Source organism: Amblyomma americanum, chromosome 1, assembly GCF_052857255.1.
Source record: "Amblyomma americanum isolate KBUSLIRL-KWMA chromosome 1, ASM5285725v1, whole genome shotgun sequence".
Classification (NCBI taxonomy): Eukaryota; Metazoa; Arthropoda; class Arachnida; order Ixodida; family Ixodidae; genus Amblyomma; species Amblyomma americanum.
The window spans coordinates 273,881,669-273,909,633 of NC_135497.1; the positions used below are offsets into that span (position 1 = coordinate 273,881,669).

At 49.4% G+C, this 27,965-nt stretch overlaps 3 protein-coding genes across 5 annotated transcripts in view; 1 reads left to right on the forward strand and 2 right to left on the reverse strand.

The window, feature by feature from the left end:
- Positions 1 to 3,673: 3,673 nt before the first annotated feature.
- Positions 3,674 to 27,965, reverse strand: part of LOC144115101 (uncharacterized) — a 68,987-nt gene continuing 44,695 nt past the window's right edge. For 2 of the 3 annotated variants that reach the window (XM_077649262.1, XM_077649261.1), the window contains exons 3-4: positions 5,090 to 5,264; positions 3,674 to 4,218 (exon numbers count right to left, since the gene is read on the reverse strand). In XM_077649262.1, coding sequence (XP_077505388.1) covers positions 3,905 to 4,218; positions 5,090 to 5,264 — 489 coding nt within the window. In that variant the 3' untranslated portion in view covers positions 3,674 to 3,904. Of the gene's footprint in view, positions 4,219 to 5,089; positions 5,265 to 17,450; positions 18,347 to 27,965 lie in introns of those variants that run through there. The other variant, XM_077649260.1, reaches the window with a different exon arrangement.
- Positions 21,196 to 24,337, forward strand: LOC144115105 (uncharacterized). The gene is made up of 3 exons (XM_077649267.1): positions 21,196 to 21,327; positions 21,400 to 21,548; positions 23,557 to 24,337. Exons 1-3 carry the CDS (start codon positions 21,317 to 21,319, stop codon positions 23,748 to 23,750), a joined length of 354 nt encoding a protein of 117 aa, XP_077505393.1. The 5' UTR covers positions 21,196 to 21,316; the 3' UTR covers positions 23,751 to 24,337.
- Positions 24,187 to 27,957, reverse strand: LOC144115104 (uncharacterized). Its single transcript, XM_077649265.1, has 3 exons — positions 27,683 to 27,957; positions 27,408 to 27,608; positions 24,187 to 25,163 (listed from the first exon to the last, which is right to left on the reverse strand). Exons 2-3 carry the CDS (start codon positions 27,581 to 27,583, stop codon positions 25,004 to 25,006), a joined length of 336 nt encoding a protein of 111 aa, XP_077505391.1. The 5' UTR covers positions 27,584 to 27,608; positions 27,683 to 27,957; the 3' UTR covers positions 24,187 to 25,003.

The window sequence follows — 27,965 nt, forward strand, 5'->3', positions numbered from 1 at the left end:
CGGCCTTTTCTTTGGTTTCTCGCCCAGCGCTTTGGCCCTCTTTTGTCTCCTTTCTTTGTCTAGTTCTGGGTGCATGTTTTTTGGGAAAGTGGGGATTCTAATGTGGCTCCTGTTCTCCTTGTTAATTTCCTCCCTTTCTTTAATGCCCCTGTCTGCTTTGAGTTCAGTTTTGGCGAGAGTGGCTCTGCCCGCATGTGTTATGCTTAGCCTCTCTAGTTGTGATATCCTTATTGCCTCTCCTAGTTCTGCCAAAGTATTGTGCATCCCGAGCGCTAGGTGTTTCTCCGAAGATGCGCATAGGTGTAGCCCTAATGCTTTTTTGATACATTTCCTTATGAGAGTGTCAATCTTGTTTCTCTTTGCTGCTTTTAAATTTAAGTACGGCGTGGCGTGGCTGATTCTGCAGGTTATGAAGGCCTGTATTAGCCTGAATGAATAGGTTTTTCTCTTTTAGGTCCCCCTTCTTGTTACCCTTTTGATTAAATTGAGGGTCTGCATCGTATGTTCCTCCAGCTTCCTGATGGTGATTGTGTTCTGCCCATTCGACTGCGTGTGTAGGCCTAGGATTGATTGTTTCCACTTCGGGTACCTGTCTGTCCCCTACTAGGATTTGGAATTTCGAAGGTGGCTTGCTTCTCACTTTCTTGCCGTTGTATGTGAAAATCTCCGATTTTTCCGGTGAGCATTTGAGCCCTTTCTGCCGCTTTTCGAAAGATTGAAAAGCAAGTAGCACTTTTAGAGCCTTTTTTTATTTGAATAAAATAGTGTACCTGCCACTCTACATAGTATATATGTGACATGCTTTTATATAAAGCTTTTCTGAACTCTGCAAAAGGCGGGTACCTCACAGGAGCGAAATCTATGCTTATGTTGTCACTGGACCTTTAGCTGCGTTTTTTTTCAGTACCGGCAGGGAACAATACCTTCCTATTTTGCTTTCGCATTTGACGCTTTTGACAATAAGACAAGATACGCGTTCGCAGCGTTGCGCTTGACGTGATTCGCAGTAGCGTTTCGCGTGCGCCATGGCTTTTTTCGCAGCCAACACTTGTGGAGACTGACCTCCCGCACCCATTACACCGCTCCACCCCGCGCGCGCGCGACGCCGCTTAAGACGACACGTCGAGGTTAAGCATTCTAATTTACACCACTGATGCGTTGAGATTACGATCGGCAGCCGATAGCCGCACCCCGCCGCGGTGGCTCAATGGTTAGGGCGCTCGACTACTGATCCGGAGTTCCCGGGTTCGAACCCGACCGCGGCGGCTGCGTTTTTATGGAGGAAAAACGCTAAGGCGCCCGTGTGCTGTGCGATGTCAGTGCACGTTAAAGATCCCCAGGTGGTCGAAATTATTCCGGAGCCCTCCTCTACGGCACCTCTATCTTCCTTTCTTCTTTCACTCCCTCCTTTACCCTTCCCTTACGGCGCGGTTCAGGTGTCCAACGATATATGAGACAGATACTGCGCCATTTCCTTTCCCCCCAAACCCAATTAATATTATTATTATTATTAGCCGATAGCCAGCCGTTTTTTCGCCATTTCCTCTCTTCGTGAAGCTGATCGCATGTCACAAGTACGTAACCGGTGCGTGTGGAGATAATTCGACGCGACATGCTGCGTGCCTTTGCGTGATGACAGCGGTTTCCTCGAAGCTGCCGACGCCGCTTAATCAATATCCATAGATATAAATCGTTAAGCGAAAGCCTGGGAGGAGCTGTGGAACAGAAAAGGGAGGCTGAACGGGGTGCTACAAAAAGCCTACTGTCTCATAACGTGAGGTGCCTCAATACAGAAGCGGCCCCAACTGAGCAACGCAAAGGAGGGAGAGAAAGAAAGGTGCCGTAGTGGAGGGCTCCGGCATTAATTTCGACCACCTGGGGATCTTCAACGTGCACTGACATCGCACAGCACACGGGCGCCTGAGCGTTTTGCCTCCACAAAAACGCAGCCGCCGCGGTCGGGTTCGAACCCGGGGGTGGCGATTTCTAAAATTGGTTCTTGCGGAACTCGCCGCGGTGGCTCAGCGGTGTTGTGCTCGCGCTTCCTTCCTGCTGTGGAAATTCGGCTAAGTGGAGCACGGGGAGGACACCCTGAAGACCACCACGAGGGTGGTTGAGCCTAGAGTCACTAAATAAAGACAGAGTACCGGCACTCTTTTCTCCTATTGTTCTGTGCCGCCGCCACGATCATTGGTCAGTTTGCATCACGTGATATTTGTTTACACTGCGACGGTTCATGGGGGCTGCCATTTTGTGGCTTATGCGTTTTCAGTCGGGCAACTGTGGTAGTCCTAGTGCTGCGACGCTGCCGGTGACCGACTCAGTGACCAGGGATTCCGCGCCTCGCAGCATTTCAGCTCCACACGACGAAAGCATAAACTGAAGGCAACAGCTGTACCGTTTGCATCTGAGCGGCTCCATGCCGTACGGCTACGATCCCCGCCGCAGCGCAGGGTGACTAACAGCGTTGTTTACAAAATGGCCGGGCCAAAGTTAGCGGCGAGGTCGCCGAAGCGGCAATCTGGCAACAATGATAAACAACAAAATGGCCGCCCCTGCTTACCGCCGTGCTGCAGTGACGGTACTCTAAGTCTTTATTTAGTGACTCTAGGTGAGCCCTCTGTTGGACACGTGACTGCAGGGCTGCCAGAGGGAACGACGACAATAGCGTCCTCACGTGTTCAAACAGGAACGCCGGAAGCAGTGACGACAATAGCGTCCCCAGGTGTACAACAGGAATGCGAGCGACGACCATAAGCATATTCGTTCCGGTCCTCGGGAGTCTCTGATACCTCTCAAGAAGGTGGCTCTCTCTGGCATCAAACCAGCAGCTCCTTAAATACTCTTCATATTCCCCAAATCCCTAGCTGGGGAATACGTTTCTTAGAATGGTGTCCAATCACACGATGGCACTGATGGTACCACCCACGGCAGGGCGGTCCTGATGTTTCTTCGCAGCTCGGTCGAGGGAAAGGGAACAGGACCCGGTCATGTCGTCCCCGCGGCTTCCAAGTGGCCGCGCACGTGCGTCCGGAGGGCACCTGCATCACACAGGAATGGAGGTTGTCTCCCCGCAGGTGTCGAAAGAGCTTGCACTAGTGACCGGGATCGCGCAAGCTCTGTCGCAGGTGCGGCACTCGGGCCACGACGAAGGACGAAGTGCGGTATCAATGTGGTCCCCTTCAGTCACGCTGGATTTGAACAATTGCCCGAGTGCCGCACCTGCGACAGAGCTTCCGCGATCCCGGTCACCAGTGCAAGCTCTTTCGACACCTGCGGGGAGACAGCCTCCATTCCTGTGTGATGCAGGTGCCCTCCGGACGCACGGGTGCGGCCACCTGGAGGCCGCGGGGACGACAACATGACCGGGTCCTGTTCCCTTTCCCTCGACCGAGCTGCGAAGAAACATCAGGACCGCCCTGCCGTGGGTGGTACCATCAGTGCCATCGTGTGATTGGACACCATTCTTCGAACTGTATTCCCCAGCTAGGGATTTGGGGAATATTAAGAGTATTTAAGGAGCTGCTGGTTTGATGCCAGAGAGAGCCCCCTTGTTGAGAGGTATCAGAGGCTCCCGACTCCTAAGCTCTCTTTACTGAGAACCACTCTCAGTTGGCCGTGCTTGTACATAATGTAAATAGTTCTTGTATAAAGTTTTCCCAATTTTCTTCCCCCGATCGTCCTCGTCTCTTCTCCGGCCCAGTCACGCTGCCTGAATCCCAACAACTGGTGGCAGCAGTGGGATGCTGCTACCTGAATCCCAACTGGATGGCAGCTGTGGGACGTCCACGTGAAGTTACCGGCTCCAACGCACCTCGGCATCCGTTCAATGTTCCTGTTTCACAAAACCCCTTCAATCCAACTTTCATTTTTAATGGCGGCATTCTGCCAAACCCGACAGCGATTAGCGCCCGTGCTTCCTGGCGCAGTGGCTGGACAGCATGCGGCCTGTCGGGAATTGCCGCGGGCAGAACTCGCACGGAAGAAGTGGTCGTCCGGTGTGCTCCACAATATGGTACTCCAGCTCGCGCTTGAATATAAAACTGGCGGGGCAGCGGTGACAAAAAAATGTAGGTTCCTTAACCTTTGCCCGGTAAGGTGGCCTCCCTACGCTGCCCAACCGCTTGAATATCGCGCGCCGTCTGCGGCGGCGGCGTTGCGGCAACTCCTCCCTTTCTTCTTCTTGTTCATTCTCGCCACCAGCTCTGTTCTCTGCACCTGCGATTTGTCAAACATGCATAATGGTTGGAATGCGTATACAACTTCAACACTTTTAAACTTAAGTTAAAAAAGAACGCCAAATAAACAATGAATTAACATGACGTTTAGAAACCCAACTCGGTTCCTTCATCGGGTGAGACTGCGGGCGAGTTTCAGATGGCCTTTTGGTGTGAAAGCACTCCTTCAATAGCAAAAGTGAAAAACCAGAGGCATATGTGGAGCTTCAATATTTGCCATTTGGCGGAGCGCAAGCGGCGGATGCCCTGTGCAGCTGCTCCGTCATGGCGCGGTGGTACTGGCATTCCCCCCGATATTTCTTGCGGTTGCAATTGAGGTGTTGCTGCCTCATGTGCTACCGCACCTCCTAGTCTGTTTAACGAAGTTAAAATCCTACCATTTTTCTCTAACAGCATTTGTCGGGGGCTCAAATTTTACATCTACTGAGTTGACAGGACTTTAATCGTCCATCTTTTCCCAAGAGGAAGACAGTTTCGCAGCTTTCCTCGTTTTAACTTACGCTGCTCTCGAAATGCTGCTATGATTACTTCCTGTTTCCAAGCATCATAAAAGACCTTGAAGGGTTAAAAATGAAGCGGTGGATGGCATGGCAGCAATTTTCGGCGACGAAGAAACCTGTGTGTTGGAGGGTTAAACAAAACTGCAGATGCGATGTGCAAAGGGTGTGGAATGTCGGGCTAAAAATGTTCAATAAAGAAAATTTTCATTAATTTCCGTCTTGGTATGGCCGATAACTTTTCATCATCCTCTCGCAATTATAATCTGGCTGCCTCCTTCCTAAAGCAGGTTGCAGGCTACACCATACTAGTCGCGCAGCAACCATGCTAGTGCAGCGGTGTGGTCGGCTAACCTTGCTTCTTAGAGCTGTCCGGCAGAGCTTCCTCTTTCACTGACTGCTCCTTCAGGTCTGGGACGATCTCTTGGATCAACCTTTCATAACTTCCTGCATCTTCCAGGTGGTCCGCTCCAATATTGGCTCCATTCCCAGATGCAGCGGTGGCCTCATAAGATCCAGGAGGGGACATCTGCGCATGGAAACACAAGAGGATAGGCTCACGATGAGTGCAGGTAATGACACCAAGGATCAAAGTAGAGAACAGTTTCCACGAGCGCCTCTCCTGTCATGCCTGTGTATGTGCTCGTCTCAAATAAATAGCGCTTAATTACTTCTCTAGAAATAATGCATCACTAACTAGCCCCGCGACGTGTTTTATTGAATAATAAAATTTCCATAACAGGTTATTTTTTTATAAAAGTAGCAGAGCTGGTGACGTTTTCGATGATTTCGCTTTGGCAGCTTGGCCAAGGAGACAGATAACCTTATTGGCCTACACGAAGTGCCACCAACGACCGATTTTTCTATGCGCTTCACCGCAAAAGTTTGTTATGATCACCAGCTTGACTACACCCACTGCAGGGAAAAGGCCGCTCCCATATATGTGGTCACCACATCCCAGCAAACATTTTAATCTCATCCTCCACCTAACTTTATGCCAACACCTGCTACGCTTGCATTCTCTTGCGTTCCAGTCTGTTACGCTTAGGGCGTTAAGGCTACCTAGAATGGTGGCATAGAGGTAGAGGATCCACCTCACGTGCAAGAGGACCAGGATTCGAATCTCAGTGCCGCACAGTTTTCGACCGGATAAAAAAAGTTTGTACACTGGAAAACTCTGGATACAAGTGGAATCGTGTCCCGCATCTCGCACACACGAGGTGGATGATCAAATCGCTTATGCCACCGCCGGGGTAAATGAAAATTGACACTGAAAACTGGTTTTGGAGGAAAGGAAATAGTGCAGTAATTGTCCTCCTGGACATCAACCCCATCGTCGTAAGGGAAGATGGGAGTGGAAGAAAGAGAAAGAGGTGCTGTAGTGGAGTGCTCTAGAATAATTTCGACCACCTGGGGTTCTTAACGTGCACTGACGTCGCACAGCACATGGGCACCTTTGAGTTTCGCCTACATCGAAATGCGGCCACCGAAGTGCATTTCAAGATTAATGTCGCTTTAGTTTTGCATGTTTCTGAATGGTGACCACTGACAAGGCTGGCAGAGCGGAACCTTCTTCATCCCCACCTGCGTGCATTTCAAACAAACGTGTTTTCATAGCTCAATAATGCGGTTTAGTTTCAGATCTAACACGTATCTATTTATCACCTGTAATACTTTGTCACTGCGCATAACTTGCGTAATGACTTGGCCGGCTTCTGTCGGCACCTGGCTCATGGTCTAGGAGTCGGTAGCAGCATGATCCCCACATCCGATCCGATTCCCTGCAAAGTTGAGCGAACAAATCGCTCTGCGGTGAAGACTCTGGCCGCCAGGTAACAGCAAGGCAAGGCATCGAGATATTTAACAGGCATAAAGGACGCTTGGGTTTGTCAAATTCCTTGTCCAAAGAACTTGTTGCTCGGCGCCACCATGTGCATTCCATACAGCTATCCTCCTAGTCAGGCTGGTGCCTTCCTCCCTCCTCTATATTGTTTTCCTCTCCCGATTCAGCCAGACCACATCAAACATTCAGATTACATAGTGGCTAATTTATTCATCTATACACAATTGCGGTGACACCACTCGGCCGTCAGGATGCGGCCTCTCGTCTCGGCATCCACCACTCGTCTGTCCCGTTCTCGATAGTCTCTCCTCTCCTCCCGGTCCTCCATTGCAGCTTGCTCTCTGTCGTCCTTGCTTCCCCGCTGCTCCCTTCAGTCGGTTCCTTGTGAAGGCATCTTCACTGGCTCCCGTAATCTGACGGCCATTAGGGAGGCGCCGCCTCTCCAAGGCGCAGACCTTGCTCTTATCGGGCAAGACTTCTCTGGCGTATTTCGCAGGGGCCAGCATCTCGCCCCGGCCCGTCAGCCGCGTATCCGGCGCCAACTGCCGCCTCCTAGGCAAGTGCACGCGGCCGTTTCTTAGGCGCGCCGGATCGCCCGCGCGTACACGCACATAACCGCGGCGTCCTTGTGGCTGCCGATCATCTTCGGACCTTTGCCGTCCTTCAGGTGCCGCTGCCGGCCCCCCTTGACACCACTCGGGAAGGGGGGGGGGGGGGGGGTCTCCCATCTGTTGTCGCCTGAGCCGCGTGAACGTATACACTCAAACACACCGCTCGGTTCACTCGTCCGGAGCGAGCCAATAGACGCGCCCGACACCTACATCGCCACTGTGATGCATGCCTCCACGGAACGCATCACACCACACCAGTGCGCGGCTGATGTCCCGCGATCCCTCCCTGTGCACTACGACAACATTAAAACAAAACGGGCGAATTGACATTGTCACCTTTTTTACCGTGCACCCCTTAGCAACGGAGCTGGTGCTACCAGCCTTGGTAGTGCATCAGGTGCGGCCTTGTAATTTCGCGTTCTTCGCTCGATTTCCAATTCTACAATCTAGCTAAGTCTGGTCACCTATTATTGACCGCAGCTACAACCCCTCAATGCTGCTCGCTGCCTTCGCCCCTCTATGGCGGAGGGCAGTAAGTCGGTCCCACGCGATCGTCCGTACTAGTCAGCTTAAAGGGTATCTCGCCTGGCGATTGTTTTTTGCATCCTCTGTCATATGGGCCCTTACTGAGCTGCTCCTGGTGCTCTTTGCAGTTTTGACGACCGCGCCTTTTCTCGACGGAAGCTTCTTACCAATTTAGCGTATGTTTACTCCTTTGGTGCGTCCTTTCACGGTTCAAACAGAGCCTTTCACTATCGAATCATTTACGTTTGCCGAAATTCCGGCAGCGCAGGCTGCATGCGCGGCCGACCGCCCAGTTCGTCTCCATGGTTCAGCTGTGCGCCTTCTTCGATTGTACAATGCACATCTTCGCTCATTTGCTTGCCCGCGCCCGTGAGCATCATGTTGCCACTTTGTGCGCGCTGAAACCTTTCCCTTTCGGTGCGAGTTTCAATCAGGCCGTTCCTTCCTTCAACGCCTGCACCGCCGACCTGATCCACTACGGTGACATTAGCGGCCACAACTGTGCCCACACATTCTTTGTTTTTGTCGCCACCATGAATCAGCGCGGCCACTTCTGGCACTTTTTCCTCTAACATCTCAACATGCGCATCTGGCGCAATGAGTGTGCTTGCAGCCGGCACTAACCTGCCCATCGCAGCACAAATAAATGCATTCTCAATTCCGGCCACAAGAACACATTCTGGCGCTCCCAAAAACTCCGAAGGCACATACGGCCACCCTGTTTGTACTTGTCCCTCGAAGGCACCAATCAGATCAGCCTTTGTCTGGGTACGGGAATTGATTCTCCCCGGAATATGCTCTGCGCTCCAACTGGGATACCCCGCAAATTTGCTTTCTCCACAGCTCAGTGAAATCGCGTCGTCCGTGAAATTGAGGTGCCTCACTAGCCGTGCTCTCACTTTGTAATTTAGCCTTCCTCGAAAGTACGACTGAATTCTTTTTCTGTGCGTCAATTTTCATGGGATGTGGGATCTGCTAGTGCCGGTCCCAACTCTGGACACTCCCGGACGAGGTGGTCCGGTGAACTACACGCATAGTTGCACCTGCGTGACCGTGAGCCTGAGCCCCCTCTCACTGAACCTGTCCTTCCCGTACATACACCCAAGTAATATCTCTCCACCGCGACCTCAATATCGATACACGAGCTTTCTAGTCTGCGGTCTGTCTTTACCGCTCTATGGCCTACCTCGAAATTATTCACGATGCCTGCCCCATTCTCCGGGTGCACCGCGTCTTGCTTCATGCCTACCGCAACTTCCCTGATCCTTCTCTCATACTGATATTTTTCAGTTGCCAATTCTACTTCTGAAATTTTCGGGCATGACAGTTCTCCGGCGTATTTCGCAGGGGCCAGCATGTCGCCACGGCCGTCAGCTGCGTAACCGGCGCCAAATGCAGCCTCCTCGGCCAGTGCACGCGGCCGTTTCTTAGGGGCGCCGGATCGCCCGCGCATACACGCGCATAGCCGCGGCGTCCTTGGGGCTGCCAATCATCTTCGGGCCTTCGCCGTCCTCCAGGCGCCGCTGCCAGACCCTCTTCAAACCACTCGGGGGGTCTCCCATCCGTTTCCGCCTTGGCCGCGCAAACGTCCACACAAACACACCGCTCGTTTCACTCGTCCGGAGCGAACCAACGGACGCGCCCGACACTCCTCTTGAGACAAATTGACTGCTACTTGCAAAAAGCTCGACACATTGGTGGCATTTTTATCAGTAGCCACTCGCACTAAGGATATTCAATATTTTTTTTCTTTTTGTTTTTAATCACCACAATGGACCAGTGTCCACGGACACGTCCTAAGGACCGGCCGGACCAAACTTTTTTATTCCCTTTTGCTCCTTTTATCCTCCTCCTAAAGTGCAGGGGAACAAATTGGCCACTATATCCATACATTCCCTATATTCACGCTGTCTTCCCTTTCCTTCGGAAACAGACTTTAGCTGCAGGTCCCATTGGCTCCAAAATTAGGCTAATTCCTCTAACTGCACTAGGGACAATCTGAGGACACCACACATGTGTTGTGTTCAGTGCTTAATGACCCCCGTGGGTTTCAGCCTTGAGAAGCATGGTAGATGAAATATTTGTTGCATAAACGCTGGCGCTGTATTTAGGAAACTAAGGTCCATGCTTGCTGGCGTGTCCGAGAGCAAAATAAATGGGAGTAGGTCAAAAAAGAAGGGTTGTAACTTCGTTAAACCGAGCAGGAGTAGCGAAAGCAGTTGAGGCAACACCGGCTCAAAGGCAACCACATGCAAGGTCAATGTTCAAGGTCAAGGCCAAAGGTTAAGGCTTCACAAAGACCCCGAGTTGTTCAGCTTTGCTAGTAGTGTTTTCGCACCAAAAGGAGACTTGTTGGAAACCAGAATGAGCTTGCCTGCTGAGTGCTTTCGCACGAGAGATGCACTTGAGGGATATCATTTTGGCCGAAAGACGAATCCTAACGAAACAAGGGTTTATTCGATTGCCGATGGCAGCGGACGAGCATACTGACGCTACGCTCGTCGCGGTAGCGCAAGGTAGACTGGCACTCTTCACAGCCGGGCGGCCTGTTTTTGTGACTGCCGTCGGTGACGCATGCCACGGGTGACGCAATGGTGGCGCTGTGTTTTATCGGGAACGCGGTCCAGCGTGTGGCCGTGTTTCGCTGGGCCGGATGATAACAAGATAAAGGCTGCGCGGAAATGTGCGCAGTGTGTCGCCAGAGACTTATTGACAAGAATTCTCTGAAATTTCCAAAATCTCAGGCAAAGCTATCCTTAACCCACACAACCGGTCCATCATAGCTCTTGCAAACATCAATCAATGCTGGCAATCGGAACCATATCCCATGAATCGAAAGCAGTGCTTCATTCCGAAACCAAGGAAGCCCCTCATATCCAACCTTAGACCGACTTCAAAAATTATATAAAGCGCACTTAGGACAACAGACAAGGGAGACCAAACAACACAAGCGCTTGTGTTGTTTGGTCTCCCTTGTCTGTTGTCCTAAGTGCGCTTTATATAATTTTTGAAAATGAACAACCAACTAGCTCAGATGTCAATTCTGCTTCAGACCGACTTCCCTTACATGGGTCGGAAACACCATGGAGCATGTAGTCCACAACAGGCTACAGATGTACCTGGGCAAGGAAGACCCCCCCCCCCCCACGATCATGTACGGTTTTCTCTCTCACCTACCCACCAAAAATGCCCTACTTGAATTCAAAGATGAAATTCGAGAACAAATCAACTGAACAAGCACCAAGGCCATACATACCTTAGACCATAAAGGTGCATTCGACTACTTACACCACACCGCCATTCTAAAAACCTGCAAGACGTCAAATGCGAAATGCGGACCCCGGCTGTAGAACTACGTTCGCCTTCCAAGCGGACGCATGGCTACCCTCGAGATAGGCTCGCTCACGAGAGGGCACCGTCCTATCCCCGATGCGCTTTAGTATCGCTCTAATACACCTTCCAAAAATCCTCAAAACATAGCGGGCGTAAGACACGCACTTTACGCCGGAAACATCACCATTTTCATCGACTCAGACACTGGCATACAAAATCGCCTGCAGCGAGCAACCGAAGCAGTAGAACGATACACCGCCACATATGGCCTGCAATGCTTTCCTAAGAAATCTGAATTCGTCCTCTACCGCAAAGCAACAAAAGAAATGTGGATTCGCTCAGCTAATCCATGATATACAAAGCGAAAGATCGGCATTCACTGTGTTCATTGGCGTTGACAATGTTCTAGACGCTGATCGCTTTGAGCAAAGAAAGGGCACATAACTGACTCCCTGGATATGTGGACGCCTCATTCCTGCATTGATTCGTGGTGAGAGATGTGGAATGAATGAATTAGCGCTGACAGCGTTGTGGCTGACATGCGGCACTGCAGCAATACCTAAGCCGCAGCGTTCATTTGGTGATCAATATCTCGCGATCAACCAATAACTGCATGCGACCTCCCAGGGTGGCAGGGAGGGCGCGCTGCCTATCCAGAGTGCGGAACGCAATCAAAGCAGTCTTTTGACACCAACGCCATGTACAGTACTCACGGATTGAAATAGGACATTCGAAGCCAAGCCTTGCAGTGCCACGCAGGCATGTGGTAAACCACAGGCCGGCTCGTTGGCGGCTGGAAGGAACAATTCTGCTTTGTAGATGTTCTCCCCCTCGCGCCATACCACAATGCACCACCTTGGTTCCATGAGCATCTACGGGCGGCGCTCCATGAAGCGACGGCCACGCGCTCCGAATGTCCTATTTCAATCCGTGAGTACTGTACATTAAAGAGATTGAGGCCTCCACTAACCCACAGAGCCGGTTGTGTGCCTTTCCTTTCGTGAAAATGAACCGCCTTTGCAAAGTTGTCAACGGCAAATGACTTCTATGAACGCTGTCAGCTCACTTGCTTTGTTTGGTTTTTGAGGAAAGGAAATGGCACAGTAACCCCCTCATAAATCTTGGTGGACACCCGAACCATGCCATAAAGGAAGCGATAAAGGAGAGAAGGAAAGAAGAAAGAGAGAACTGAAAGTTGCATTTTGAGGGAAGGCGCGGTGCTGGGCAGTGGGGGAACACCTGTGGCTCCGTGTGACTAGGGAGCGACTATGGAGCGAGAGAGAGAGATTGCTTGGCTCATGCTCCGCGTGAAGTGAGGTGTTCACTAGCGTAGTGAAGCTTTTCCCTTCAAAATTGGAGGACGCTTCAGCTTCGCCTTTAAGAGTGGAACCGACAGCGTTTTGCAGCGCTGCCAGGTAGTCCACGGAATGCCATCACCCGTCCAGAGCGATGCCTTTCCCGTTGTACAAATCGCAGAATCTCTAGCCAGTCTCTCAAAACAGCCCATCAGCCGCCCGAAGAGATCACGAACAGGCAGCACTGACGCTGCTCGATGAATTGGATGGCCATTGTGCGTCTCCGTGATTTTAGAGGAAAGGAAAGTTGCAATAACTGTCTCACATATCGGGGAAGGAAGTTTCGAGTCAAAGAGAAAATACAGAGAGAGAGAGAGGCCGTAATGGAGGTCTTGTGTCTCTGTTGGCGTCGCATTCGTTGACCACTACAGCACACAGACGCCGTCCATCACAGGCGCTCAAGCGGTACGGGTTCCGTGACATCGCAGTGGTTGACACTCGCACAAAACATGAGCACACAGGTCCGGTTGCCGCTGCCTGCCCGTCTGAAGCCTGAAGAGGGCGCGAAGGGTTGCACCCACGCTGCTACCCGCAGGGGCGAAACCGTTGTGTTAGCACCGGCCCCCGTGTTCAGACCAGTTGAGGTCTCTGGAGATTTCGTTTGCCGGTCTTCAGAATTAAAATCCACAAGCCCTGTGCGGTGTCAGTGCACGTTAAAGAACCCAGGTACCGAAATTACCAAAGCCCTCAACTACGGCGTCCCTCAAAGCCTGAATTGCTTTGCGAGGTAGAACTCCACACACCCAAACTCAAACTGAACACAGTCATAACACTGCCTATCACGCCTTAGCACAATCTATTCGCATTTACTTCATCATCATCATTCATTTACCCTTAAAGGCCATTGCTTAGGGCAGTACGTAAGGAGGGGGGGGGAGCAGTCGGTACATAATACAGTGGTCAGTAACATCAACAAGAAATACAAGGTGCAGGGTTCATATTCAATATTAGCATTATCAACATTATCAAAAGTATCAACAATAATTAAGATACAGTTGCTCAAGAACAACTTGGAGAAAGATAAAAACACATGCACACAGTAAAAAACACGGCAAAATAACTCAGCCCCTTGAAATGTGCTTTCGTTTCTACAAAATAGGTGGTGCTGCTTCGCCGCAGCCCATGGCAGTCTATTGAAATGCTTTATAGAGTAGAACGCGATTGTTATCGGGTCGCGTTTCAAAATTCACATACTCATAATTACTCTTGTACGCAGCAGTGCACAAAGACACTTCACGGAGTCAAAGACTCCAATGCATTCACTAGGCCCACTTTTATTTCCGAACCAACGAGCCTTCGTAGCGTGTTCAGTGTGTCCAACCTGAAAGGCTTGATTCCCCCATCTCTGTAATAATAATAATAATAATTGGTTTTGGAGGAAAGGAAAAGGTGCAGTATCTGTCTCATATATCATTGGGGACACCTGAACCGCGCCATAAGGGAAGGGATAAAGGAGGGAGTGAAAGAAGGAAGAGAGAGGTGCCATAATGGAGGGCTCCAGAATAATTTCGACCACTCGGGGATTTTAACATGCACTGACATCCCACAGCACACGAGCGCCTTAGCGTTTTGCCTCCATAAAAACGCAGCCGCCGTGGTCGGGTTTGAACCCGGGAACTTCCGACCAGTAGCCGAGCGCTCTAACCACTGAGCCACCGCGGCGGGTGTCTCCCGCAACATTTTTTATTTTTAGGTTCTCATGTTACAACGCCAACAACTCCGACACCAGCATATCTGCGACAGGAGCTCCTTAACCCTGCCCCGGTATACACTGGTGGAGGGATGCACTGAGCTGAGGTGTCCAAAGAGAAGTGAGAAAGTTGCTTCGCCATTTCTTTTCCTCAAAAACCCCTAATTCAGTCGCAACAACATTGCATGTCGTTTGTGGTCAGCAGCCGGAAACCGTGGCCATATGTAAAAAATCACTGTGGGTTACACATGAAAGAGTTTGAGAGCGGAGAACAAACTGCAAAAATACGACCTAATTCTTCATGCAAATCAACCCAGCATGGAGAATTTTACGGGTGTAGCCGAGGAGTTTTTAAAAGTAATTAATTGTAAGACAAAACCCAACATGTTAGCCTTCTAGAGTAGCGGACAGAGGGTCATGGAGCGAGGAGCACTTCTGGCAGAGCTCACGAATCACCATGCATGCTGACTCCTTTTTCGCCGTCGTGTCACTGCGTCGTGGCGCCCGCCTGGGTTCTCCGCACCTATTTATCCGGATAAAGCCCGGCGCGGGAAAGAGCCAAACCGTTGACCTCTGAGCTCCTTGCAGTCCGCAACCACACCATACAACTGTACTGTGTCGCGATGCCACCATGTTTCGAGACACACAACGGTGTGCTGTTGCACACTGCTGAGCGCAACGCCATCGTGCAGCGTTGCACATCCTCACCCCCCCCCCCTCGACTTAAACGAAGCATAAAGACAACAGCCTGAACTTGCAGAGCAAACTATGCCAACTCGTAGTCGATTAAACTATTCAGCGTGGCGGGAGCGTTTTATCGGCCAGCAATGATTGCCGTTGGTTAAGGATCTGAGACCATGCCAACTATGAAAATGTCACTGACCCGGTTACCGTCGTGTCAGGTTACGGGAACCGCAAACCACCGCGGAGCATTCCGGGCCTTCCGTGGCCGCCGTGTTTCAATTGAAGCGAAACGCAAAGGCATTCGTGTGCTGTGCAGAGTGCACGTTAAAGATCCCAAAGTGGTTGAAATTATCGTGGAGCTACCCTCCACTACCACGCTCTTTCTCTCGTTCTGCTTTCATTCCCACCTTCCTCCCTTCCCACAACACTCAGCTGAGGTGTCCACCAAGAAGTTACAGTTACTGGCCTTTCCCCTCCACAAAACCAATTACCAGGTATTTGCAAAGGGGTCGACAAAGCTCCACCACGAGAAGCACGCTTAAAACGAGATGGGAAGCTCGAATCGACCTCAGTAAATGCTACTGTCAGCTGAGCATGCATGGCTTCCGTATTCTTTGGCAGTCGTAAGTCAGCGCGGCAGCTTCAACACATCATTACCCGCTGACTCAGTCACGCTATCATGTGAAGGGTCCAATATCTTACGTGGTCACGCCGACAAATGGCGCGATCGGTGAGTAAGCGTGGCGGGCAGTTGGATGCGTCACGTGATCGACAAACAGACAGCGAGCGTTGCCTATAGCTGCGCGGGCGAGCTTTCCACGGGAGCCGGTGAGACTGAGAGCAGGAGGTTAAAAGCACGATCCCGCGAGGCGAGGGTATAAAAATTCTCTGCCAACAGAAAAGGGTGTTCGAGACTAGTTTTTAAAATGCTTTCACTACATAGAGTACAAGCCACCTAGCTTTCATGTCACATACGAGACCTCAAAAGCGAGCGGGAAATTTACAATACATTTTTAAAAATTTCCGTTTCCGCACCTCGCGGCGAAGCGCGGTGCCTGGCTTTCTCGTGAAACCTGGCATACGACGTCAAGCTGTGCAAGTGACGGCAGACCCCGGGGGTTATCATTGGTTCACCACGCCAAATTCTTTTAAACGTCGCGCGCTACCACGGGCGCGGCCACGCCGCGCGCCCCGGGAGCCGGAGGACGTAGGGAAGGGGGGGCCGGCGGCAGTAATAATAATTGGTTTTTGGTGGAAAGGAAATGGCGCAGTATCTGTCTCATATATCATTGGACACCTGAACCGCGCCGTAAGGGAAGGGATAGAGGAGGAGTGAAAGAAGAGAGGAACAAATAGGTTCGTAGTGGAGGGCTCCGGAATAATATCGACCACCTGGGGATCTTTAACGTGCACTGACATCGCACAGCACACGGGCGCCATAGCGTTTTTCCTCCATAAAAACGCAGCCGCCGCGGTCGGGTTCGAACCCGGGAACTCCGGATCAGTAGTCGAGCGTCCTAACCACTGAGCCACCGCGGCGGGCTACAGAGCGCCGACGTTTTGGCGTGCGAAAAAAAAACGATAGCGTTTGACACCATACGGAACCCCCTGCGACAAACGGTTCGGCATGACCCTCTGAAGGCCCGCGGAATGCACGGTTTGGGGGCAGAAAGGTCGTCATTGCGAATCCCACACATAACTTGGGCTTCATCTCAATTAGTAATTTTATTCTCAGGAAGCTACCAAGTCATTTGACGCCACTTGGAATATTCTGCGACAAACCGGTAACTCCCAAGTTTTATGCAAATGGTGTGGCCCCGGAGGCGGGTGGTCCCACTTCGATGGCCGCTATACTGGCATATACCTGTACAGCGGATAGAAAGTATAGGTATTAATTGATGCACTACGCGCCCACCGTAGTGGTAACTGTTCTGGTCAATCTGACCTGCATTGCCGACTGACGTGTCCTTGACAAAAGCAGTAAGAGCTCACGCTCTTAAAAACGCAAGCGTTGCAACCACGGAGCAGCTCAATTCGAGTTGAGGTCAAGTTCAAAATCCGATGACTTCGAGCTGCGAGCACCCACAGATTCCCCGCTGAGACTTTGGCTCGCAACGACACAGACCATGTACTCGACGCCCCACGGACGATCAGACATAAGGCAGGCCACTATCTTGGCCAAGGTGACGGACTCCATGCCGAAGCTTGTCACGAGAGGCTAGCCGATTCCATCAAAGTCAAGCAGGCTTCAATAAACTTTTTTATGCACCTAGTTTTTCTAAGCTTCGCTAACACTCGAAGCCTGTGCGTGCGAGCGATTGACGAAGGAACGCTGTCTGGGCCAATGAAGCGTCTGCAGCACATCTTCGGCGTTTCCACGTTTATGACGGGGCCGCTAAATGTGACGGGTACGGACGTTTTTGTTACTACGGGAAATTCCGTTCGACCAGGCACTAACAGTTTGCTCGGCGACACAGTTTTGGGCACAATAAAAACGCACTCTCAACACTATGCACTAAGGTTCGAACGAACGCTGGGAGCCGTCGCAGTCACGGTGGCATTAGGCCTAGCTACTGCCAATGCTCTGCACGGTATTTACAAGGCTCGCAACCGTGCCTCATAGCGTAAAAATAACCACTAAAGGTATTGCGCACATATTACAGTGCATAAATACCTGCTTTGCAGATACAGAAGGGATGACCCCAGAATTCTCCATCGCAGATGTAGTAGATCGTAGATGCAGCAGCGTGCCTTCTCTAAGTTCGCTCTCACACGCAGCCAGTGATGCCAACTCAGGTCAAGGTTTTATCCCTAAAATGAACCCCAAAAATCCCTAGATTAAAGGGGTTGTGAAAAGAAAATGAAGCCGCCCGGTTGTAATTTACATCGATTCAATAAATATTGTACATGCCGATTCCGAAATATTTCAGCGCAATATTGAGTCTGCATTTAATAAAGCCCGTTGGAAATCGTTGCCTTTTTGCGCTCGTGAAACGACCATGCGACCCCGGCGGCTGACAGAAGTACTACCCAACTACGTCACATTAAGACGCTTAGAAACTGATATACCTTTCAGTTTCGTTTACCCCAAAATAATAGATAAGTATGAAAGTTAGAAAGCGAAAAAAAGTGTGACAATTATTTGCACACGGAACTTTACTCGGCAAAGAACAGCACGTGATCCTAGATCAGTCATTGACCTGGGATCAGTCTCGGTTTTGGTTACGCTTCTCCGTCCTCCGTGGGGTCTTTCGTTTACATGAACTCGATAGTGGATGGTTCTTTCAGGGCATCGAGTTGAGCAAGGCCGGCCAAACTCGACGACTCTCCGTTTACATGCGCTCAATACGAGTGAGTCAACTCTCGTGGCGCGCCCTGCGAGGTGCGACTACACGAGTTGTCAACCGGCTCCCGCTTCTGTTCTCACCTGCAAAACAAATGTTTTCGGAAACCAAAGCGTGAATGATTGTGTATTTTGCGGAGGCGGTTGCTTGTCAACGCACCCTTCGGGTGGAGTGGAAGGGTCGAGTTCAGTCCGACACGACTCGCGGAGTTTTCACGATCCCAACAGCCGGTTTGTGACCAAACAACTCAATCCAACCCAGGCCTCCGGCTGCACGCTACAGTAGCTCGCTGCTCTTCGTGTCGTGGCAGTTCCATCCAGGCTGTGGTTTTCAGCGTGTTATCCGCGTTTCAGTGCACGCCATGCCAACTGTGTGCCTTGTGAGACAGTGCCGCACGACTTACCAGAATGGAAGCAATGTTAGATTTCACAAGTTGCCCGGAGACCCGCAGCGAAGAGCCCTGTGGCTTCGAGCCATTAACCGCGATATGGGCAGTCAGACCGGGTACGTGTGCTCCGAGCACTTTCTACCGGGCGACTACGAAACGAACCTGGATGTCCTTCGAAGCCTCGGTATGGATTTGAAGAATGCTCGCATCAAGCGAGACGCCGTACCGACGCAAAACCTCTCGCCCGGCGCACCGCCAAAAAAGCGGAGAAGGTCCGAGGTAAGTTCGCGAGACGAAAATGATGAACTTTATTACAGTTTATTGTCCTTTCTTTCGGTTGCTAACAGCTTTTCCTTTTTTAGGAACTACCCGAACCGCAGGATGTGGAAGCAATTTTGACAGCCGAAGAGGCGCAAACTTCGCCTCAAATGGTTGACAGCTGCACACAGACCCCAAGAAACACCTTCACTGTTGCCTGCCAGACTGACGGCCGTGATGTGCGAACACGATGCAAGATTTTCCTTGCAGCAGTGGTGCGTTCGTGTTCTACCCACATTCCACAAGAATAAATTGGGTCGCAATAATTTTTTCGCGGTTTAGGAAGAGGGAAGGAGCACTGTTTGATGCATTCATTGTTCACTGGTACCACTGAATGCTTGACAAATTCTGGAGGAGGCATTCGTGTTGTCAGTTCCAATCTGGGGAAGTGCTGGAATAATGTATAAAATTTTTTGGGCCTCCGAAGGAAGCCATCACGTATTTCACATGCAGGTAGTGATAGCATAACTGATACCAAGTTTGCCACTCGCATGCCTATTAGTTGATAATGAGGAATCCATAACTGTGTGATATTAACATTGTATAAACAAACAGCTCTTGGCATTGCATGAGTTTCATTTTCTTCATTAACTTTCAGATACACAGGTGAACCTCCACATTTCTGTGAGAAAGGATATCCACGTGCAGACAGATGCCGGGCAGACCACCAGCGCACACTGTGAAGCTTGCACGAATACAAGCACAGCTCCAGCCTCCACAACGCAACCTGTTTCTTCTCCTCTACCACCTCCTCCCTCCCAAACAGTCCCCTCACTACCAATTGATGGTCGAGCACCGTCTCCCATCTCATTCGCTCCACGACAGTCATCCAGCCCCATAGAATCCGAAGCCTCAGACTGTGAAGAGGAGCATAACACTCTGCAGAGCTCGGAGTTTTTCCCATCACTTAACGAGACCTTCTTGGGGTAATAATTATGACTTAATACGTACCCCTTTAGCATGTGCACTGAATGCCGTTCCATTATGATGGCGTGACTAAAAATCAAATCAGTCATTTAGTAGGTAGAAGAGCACATAAGGTTGTCCTCCCTTTTCTCGGGCAGGGGCAGGTATGAGTATCGTACTGTCTGCGCTCGCATAATATCGTTGTGGTGGTGCACATGTCCTCTCTCCAGCTGGCCAACTTCGCACCCTATGAATATTCATAAAGCAGCTCTTGATCCATTGAAATGCTTTTGCAATATTCCATGGCACAAGCAGCTGCTCATGCTGCATCAATGAGACAAAAAAATTTGCAAGCTTTGCAAACCTGTCATAACATTAATTACAAGCAAAAAAAATGCACAGAATGGAAAAATGCGCACTACAACACAGAAGGCGCAGTGTCGGTGTGGGCAACCATTACATTTACTGCTCTTTAATGCTGTTAAATTCTAGCTTTCAGTTATCTCGGCAGCATCACATGACTATTTAAACATTGCAACTCACTTTACTTTGTTTCAGACTTGACTCCAGCACTGAAGAAGTCCTTCCACAGGATGATAAAAAATTTATAATATTTGAAAGTTGCCTGAAAGAACTATTTCAAGTGTGCCGCAAGTGCTTTGCCGCTTGCAAAAGTGTAAGTCATGTGTCTGGGACTTGGCTTCAAATACAGACACTGTGTGCAAACCACCACTTCCTGACATGGTCAAGCCAACCGATGATCAATGGCAAGGCGGCGGGCAACGTGCTGATGTCAGCAGCTATGTTGTTCGCTGGCACCAGTCCCACCTCAGTGCTCCGGATGTTCAACTATGTGAACGTGCAGGTGTTCACGTCACGAACATTCTACAATTACCAACGAGGCTACCTGCTTCCTGCAATCGACAAGGTAGGAGAAAGGTTGTGCATTGTAAAATGAAGAATTGCTGAACCAATATTTCACAATTAGTTACTTCAGTTCAAGCAGTAAGTCATCCAGTAAGTCATCATTTGGAGTCAAAGCACTGAGAAACTTGATCACTCTACCTTGCTTATAATATCGAACAACCTCTCATGAGCTGATCCCCCTCTCGGGTGAAGACCCTGGGTCTGCCCATGTGCCTGTCAACATCAAAAACCCCTCTCGTTTTAAGACACAAGGTTCTATCTGTATGTGCTGATGTAATATCTGGTCTGTGAGGCATGTGTTCTGGAGGGTCCACATACTATCGCAATCAAAAGTTTATTGGACACGAGTACATGGAAAAAAAAATTGTGGCTCTGTTGCGTAATCCAGTCGCCCAAAGAATTATTTGTTGTTGTCATTGGAAGTTATGCCCGCCTAAAAAGATGGAGAAGGCTTTTTCGGAGAAGGCTTTCCTGAGAAATTGATTTGTCAATGCAGGGACAACTGCACACAACAAGTTTGTAGAGGTTGTGAGCTCACCTCGTATCCTGAAAGACATTAGGCAACTGGCTCCCTGTACACACACCTTCAGCTTGGAGGCTTTCCACAGTGTACTGATAGGCTTTGCACCAAAGTCTGTATGCTTCTCACCTGAGGGCATGCGTGCAAGGTAAGTAGTGAACGATATTATGCGAAAATTTACACCTGATGACCTGCTCGAATTATTTGTCTGGTTTTTCAGAACACAACTGGCAATACTCCATTTCAATGAGAATGCCAGCAAAGGACAGGCCACCACAGCTGAAGGACTGTCCAGATGGAAAATAAAGCACCCAAAAGCAAGGAAGGGTACAGCCGTTGCTTGTCCCGTGAAAGCGGAGCCTACATATGGTAAGCAGTTTACTTAGCATTACAAAAACAATTTTTTGTAAACTCTTTAAGGTCCAAGACCTCAAAGGGATACAAAACAAAATGTGGGCTAAGAAAACAAAAACAGAAGTAACTGAAGTGTAACTTCTAATATCGGCAACAAATTCTTTTCTCTAATATTGGAATCTATATGCTCCAAACCATTGTGAAGCCATATTATCAAGCACAGCGTGCCTAAGGATATCCATCATATATGGGCATGACTGCTCTAAGCCACCTGGTGGTGTCAGTGCAACACAATATCGTGGGTTGATGCAGCCTGGGACCAGACAACCCCCAATGACAGCAAACTTGAAAATGGCCATTGGCCACGCTACTATATAGAGTACATTACAGGCCTCGCTTTATGTATATACATTAAAATTTTACTACAATCTTTCACACGTGTACCAGCATCTAACTTTCAACTTTGTATTTAGAATATAGGCTTGGCCAGCATTTTGGTGGCATATTCATCCAACCAATCAAAGTACAACCTTTGTCCGTAACGTTTTGAGACTGATTTATTTTCTTCTCTAGAAATGATTCCTGAAAGGAAATGTTGGTGTGTATGTGCCATCTTTCCAAGCTAACCTGAGCAATTTACATGTAGGAAAATACGTTGTCACTGGTCGTCTGTGCATTCTACTGTGACAAAATGTGGAGATGGACGTCCACCTCGAAAAGCGTGCAAACATTAAATTCTGAGTGAAGCTTGGCACGACAGCCACACAGACATATGAGCTCCTTCGTGACGTTTACAGCAACTAGACATTTTCGCGGGCGCAAGTTTTCGAGTGGCACAAGAGGTTCATTTCGGGGAGAACATCGGTGGAAGACAACACAAGGCAGGGACGCCCTTCAACCTCACGGACTGAAAACAACGTGGCTCGGATCAGGGAAATCGTACCGCAAGACTGCACCATTACAGTCTGCATGCTATCAGATGCTTTCGACATTAGTAAGACAACATGCCACCAAATTTTGCACGAAAACTTGGGGAAATGAAAGCCGAATGCAAGACTTGTGCCGCACTCCCTCACACAGGACCAGAAGGACAAGTGGGCATCAGTGAGCACTGATTTGGTCTCCGAGGCAGAGAAGGGTGCTGCATTAGTCGACAGCATCATCGCTGAAAACGAAACATGGCGTTTTCAATACGATCCTCAAAGAGGCAGAGCGCCGAATGGCGATCCACAAGCTCTCCGGCGTCGAGAAAGGTGCAGCGACAGAAGAACAAAACAAAGACGATGGTGATAGCTTTTTTCGATCCAGAGGAGTCATACACCATCAGTTCGTTCCACAAGGGCAGACGGTGAATTGGGAGTTTTATATCCGCATGCTCCAACACAGGCCTGATGCACTGTGACGCCGTCGCCCCGACTTATGGACATCTAGACAATGGAGCCTTCTCCACGATGACGGAAGGCTGCACACTGCTCTCAGCGTGATAAAATTTCTTGCTAAGCACAGCATTACTGTACTTCCCCATCTGCCATACTCGCCTGGCCTCTCTCCATGCGATTTTTACCTGTTTCCTCCTGTGAAGAGAGCCCTAAAAGGTAACTGAATTAGGAGCGTGGAGGCCATTCAAGACGCCACGACAAAGGAGCTGACAGCCCTGCCAAAAGAGGCATTTTCCAACTGTTTCCAAGACCTCAAGAAGCGTTGGGAGCTGTGTATAGACTGCAAGGAAGACTATTCTGAAGGGGTGTTGCACAAATGCTTTCAATGTTAAACGCATTTTTTTTAATGGACTCATTCTCGGAACATTACGGACAAAGGTTGTATTCAATTTCAGCCACCAAGTTCTATTGTAGGCGTTTCCAAGAAAACCTAAAATATGGGTGTGTATGGGCATAAACAAAGCAGTATCTCCTATACCCTCTTTAGTACGCTTCAGCACGCTCTTTTTGTATAACTGGTTAGTGTCAGGAATGTTGGCATTAATAATGCTGATGTTATTATATGCACGCTTGTTGTTTTCCAGATTATGTTGGCCTGCTTCTGAAGGAGACAGTCCATTGCTGTGAACAGTGGCCGTCTTTCAAGGCAGCTTTTGCGGAAAACCTTTCGACTGCCCCACCCCCCATGAGTCACTCTTTCCCGAGGCCCTCTAAGAATGAACTCGTGGCAGCAAGAAGGTCTAGGTTTGCCAGTAGCATGGGGAGCACCACTGTCTAGTACAGGTGCGTATTCCCTAAAATTACGAAATCAGCGTTGAAGGATAGGCCCATTACTTTCAAAACAAGTTGTAGTCTGGTCGCATGTTAATACGCATGAATTTATGCAGGGCGTGTTGCTGGGCTAATTGTTTTTTGATCAGACATCGTAGATTCACAACGCTTGCATACGAGGACACAGAGCGGACATGCAAAACTGTGCAGCTGTTTGTGTGTCCTCTCTTTGCCCCGGCTATAAGTGCTGTGATTCCATGATGTCTGCCATGAAGCATGGCACAGGTTGAAGTGTAGGTCGTCACACACTCAGACAAAAAAAAAGAAATATTCTCCATCTCTCAAAAGCATAGGTTGGGATAGAGTGCGAAAATGCAATCAATCTGTCCCTACCTATGCCTTGTACGCAACATCAGCACATTAAAAATAACATGATAACAAAGTGGATGCAGATGAAACTTTATAAAAATATTATTCAGAAATGGATGGATACAAGTATAGGATTTTTAAAAGCAACCCTTTCACAAAAATAATGAACACCTAGGGGGTGCTACTTCTTTCAAATGCTCCCATCTGCAGCGAAACTTTTCTCACTTTGAAGTCTCTTGTCCCAAAGGTGCATTCCCCTCTTCCATACTTTTTGAATTGCATAATACAGTGATGTGCGGTTAATATGGACACTTTTGTTCCCAGAAAAAATTATTTATAATATGAGTGGTCAAAAATAACGAATGAAGGTCAAAACTCAGCTACTCAGCCAGAGTACCCTTGTTCGAACCTGACCGTGGCGGCTGCATTTCGATGGAGGTGAAACACAAAAGGCGTCAGTGTGCTGTGTGATGTCAGTGCACGTTTAAGATCCCCAGGTGGCCAAATTATTCTGGCGCCCGCCACTAAGTCACCTCTTTCTGTCTTTCTTCTGTCAGTTCCTCCTCTAACCGTTCCCTTACTGCATGGTTGGACACCTAGACATGAGACACTGCGCCATTTCCTTTCCCCAACAACCAATTTTCGACTGCATATTATACCCAATGAGCAAGGTCCCAGAGGACCAAAGCAATGTCTGCAAAACTGAGACAAAATGTATCTTTTTTTGCTTTTGGTTTCCAAATAAGCTGTCCATAGTCTACGCAGAGAGTTTCTATATCACCAAGGCAGAATGGAATGGGAGGGGATCAGTCCTTGAAAATTGTCCTTATAGCAAGGTGTCCATGTTAACAAGACATGACTGCAAGTTCACAAGCATTGCTGAACAAACTTCTAGAGCCCTTGTGCATACTGGAAACCAGTGTAACCTTCCGATGGAAATCTCTCCCTTATTTGGCATACAGCACAAGCAGGGAGGACCTTCCGGTGATGTCTGCCCAGGCGTCCCCAAAGCCAGTGTGCAAGCTGGCTGTAGCTGATGTAGCGGTACCTCCTGTTGACAAGAGAAAAACAAGAGTCACTATTTTTTTCAGCATAGCAAAATGAAAGTTCAGTTTCAGGCTTTTACAATGCTGAAAGCTAATCATGTTATCAGTGTCTGTACAGTTAGTTCCAACGTCATTGTTTGCAAGTTAAATCATGTGATTGTCACTGTGTGTTCTTCCTGGCAGCATTGTGAACTCTGAATTCTATTGCAACATTTTGAAGTTACTGACAGAGAATGGTAGACAACAAAAATGCAACAGTGGCATGACCCCAATTTCGTGGCAGCATTGAAACTTTTTATTCATGGTGCCACGGTTCTCCACAGGCAGCACAGGAAAATGTTGCTGAACTACTATATTGGCGCGTGCTCATGGGAGCGCGCCGACGATGAAGACGAAGTGTGCGTGTGCCGGTGGACAAAGACGAAGTGTGTGTGTGGTTCAGACAGCCATCTTGTGAGTTCCCTGCTGTGCGCTGGACTTCGCTGAGACTGTGATCTGTGCCGGTCCTGTCTTCGTTACAATATTCATACGAAGTTGCGAGAGCAGGAAAGCATTTATTTACAAGGCCAAAGCGGGGATTGGGCACGTCACTGAACAGTCAGTGGTGAGCACCATAGCTCATTTTTGCGCCCACCGAGTCTGTCGTCATTTTCTCACTGCACTATAGCGCGGCTTAGCATTTCGCCCCAGGTCAGTTGAAGCTTGTCCTCAAGCAATTTAGACAGCATTGTGATGGCAGCATTTGAGGGAGGCTATGTGAGTCCATTCGGCCATTCGGCCAGTCCATTCGGCCTTAGACACGCACCAAGGCTTCTGTCTGATGGGCAGAGCGGTACCAGTGTTAATCTATAGTGTTGCATGCCATAAATTGGCAGCGGAGAGGAAGTGGCTGGCTGAGCAAAATCAAACACTGACACATACTGGCTAAGAACAGCCTGTAATGCAAGCAGTTTGGACGACAAAAGCGACTTGTTAATCATATGATCGATATTGACGGTGAAGTCTGTGGCTCGACTGGAATGCTCACACTTAGATATGGATCTGATAGTATGAATGTCATAAGCATCAAATCAAGCGAGTTTAAGCCCCAACAGGATCAGAACAGGTTCTGATGAGGCATTCACTGTCCACACTTGTGCGCAACCGTCATCTACGATAAGAACGACCTGTGGCACGAGAACATTCTGTTTCGCAGTGTTGTTCACATCTGGCTCAAAAAGCAAGGCTCAAAGCACTTTTTGTGCGGTGTTCAATGCAAAGCTATTTGTGTAATTAAATAATTCTATTTGATTTTGTGATACCACCTCTTCTGTCACGCTGGTCGGCCCTACCACTTTACAACTTTAGAGCTGGTGGGTGGAGCTGCGGAACAGCTGGGAGTTTCAAAGAGGTATGCCTTGCACCGTCAGCACATGCAAGATGCCAGTGTCGACACGTTTAAGACAGGTTTACTGTGTGACTGCTGATGATGCGGATTTTATACACCATGCTGTGGCACAAGCATCCACACATTAGTAGAAGTGATGATGGATGCAATGAAGTCTATCAGCAAATTCTTTTTAATTGAAACGATTTGTATGGCACACTATAGAATGTTACCACCTAATGCACGTTGCCAAAAAAAGATGGCAATGAGGACAGCGCTGGAATGGTGATTGTTCTGGCAGTGAGTGGGGCTAGGTTACTTAGCTATGAAATTCCATTTTGTACAGTCTCCTGCGAAATAAAGGATTGATTGTTTTGTACTGATTTTACTGCAGTTCTCACAATCCTTTCCATTGCAATCGGCTTCTCTAGTGCTGCACCTGTTAAAGATGTAAACTCAGCCAATAAAACAGAAATGTGTCTGGCCAGCATCCTTACAACAATGTGCATGATCTTCAACTGCATTATCCAAGTTCACACATGCCAGAAGACACATCTCATCTGCTTGCTCGTTTACTCGAGAATATTTTACCGCCTGAGTAGCAAAACATCGTGATCGTCCACGCATATGAAAAAAAGACCACCGATGTTGTGTTCGCACTCGCGTGCCGCGATGTGTATACACACCGTGGCACCTAGTGCAAACACATCGGCGCATTTACGCATTTTCCTAGGGAGCGATGTCATCCCAGAAGTTATCGCTAGGTTGAAGTCTTTGATGAGCACTGGCTCCCCGTTTGATTACAGCGCTTCGCATGTGAGAAAAGAGCAAAAAAAGGCGGTCGCTTGTTCATGCTGCGTCTCCCTTTGAGCATTGTTCTTACCCTGTGTGCTCGACGCGTAGCCCATGATCCAAAAGCATTTGCAGTGCCACCGTAAGCACCACCTCGTCGAGGCACAGGGTGTAAAAGTGGGGGTGCTCCGTGATGCACCCGGACGGCTGCTTCACAGTCGCTGCAGGGATCTCGCGGCAGCAGGTGCTCTCGAGTGCAGTGGGCATCGACACGCACCGCCCGCAGAAACACCTATTCGAATGCTTCAGTTAGCGATTGCACTCTCTCGAAAACTGCTCAACGTAAGCAACAAGATTCGGACATACCAGTGTGTATTCCCGACACGACCGGGTTCGGGAGGCTCACGGTCGGGGCTTCCGCAAGTAGCGGTTGTGCCGCGGGCTACGACCGCTAGTTGCTGGCCGCACGCTCCGTCTTCGCAGCCATTGTCACTGCCACCGCTGTCGTCCTCTGACGACGGCTGATCTGGCACCCGCAAAGGTGTGTCGCCGTACGGCTCAAACCCCAACAGCCGACTCCTTTCCAGCTAGCGACGCTGCAGCTCGGGAAGATCGGCCATTTTTAAATAACCTTCTGTGCGTGATGCAG

Excerpts from the sequence above, each read along its gene's own strand:
- LOC144115105 (XM_077649267.1), top strand. Across the intron at positions 21,549-23,556 it reads GAAAGCGGAGCCTACATATG|ATTATGTTGGCCTGCTTCTG; the intron begins GTAAGCAGTTTA and ends GTTGTTTTCCAG.
- LOC144115104 (XM_077649265.1), bottom strand. The coding sequence starts at position 27,583 with ATGCCCACTGCACTCGAGAGCACCTGCTGCCGCGAGATCCCTGCAGCG. Across the intron at positions 25,164-27,407 it reads CTACGCGTCGAGCACACAGG|GAGGTACCGCTACATCAGCT; the intron begins GTAAGAACAATG and ends TCTTGTCAACAG.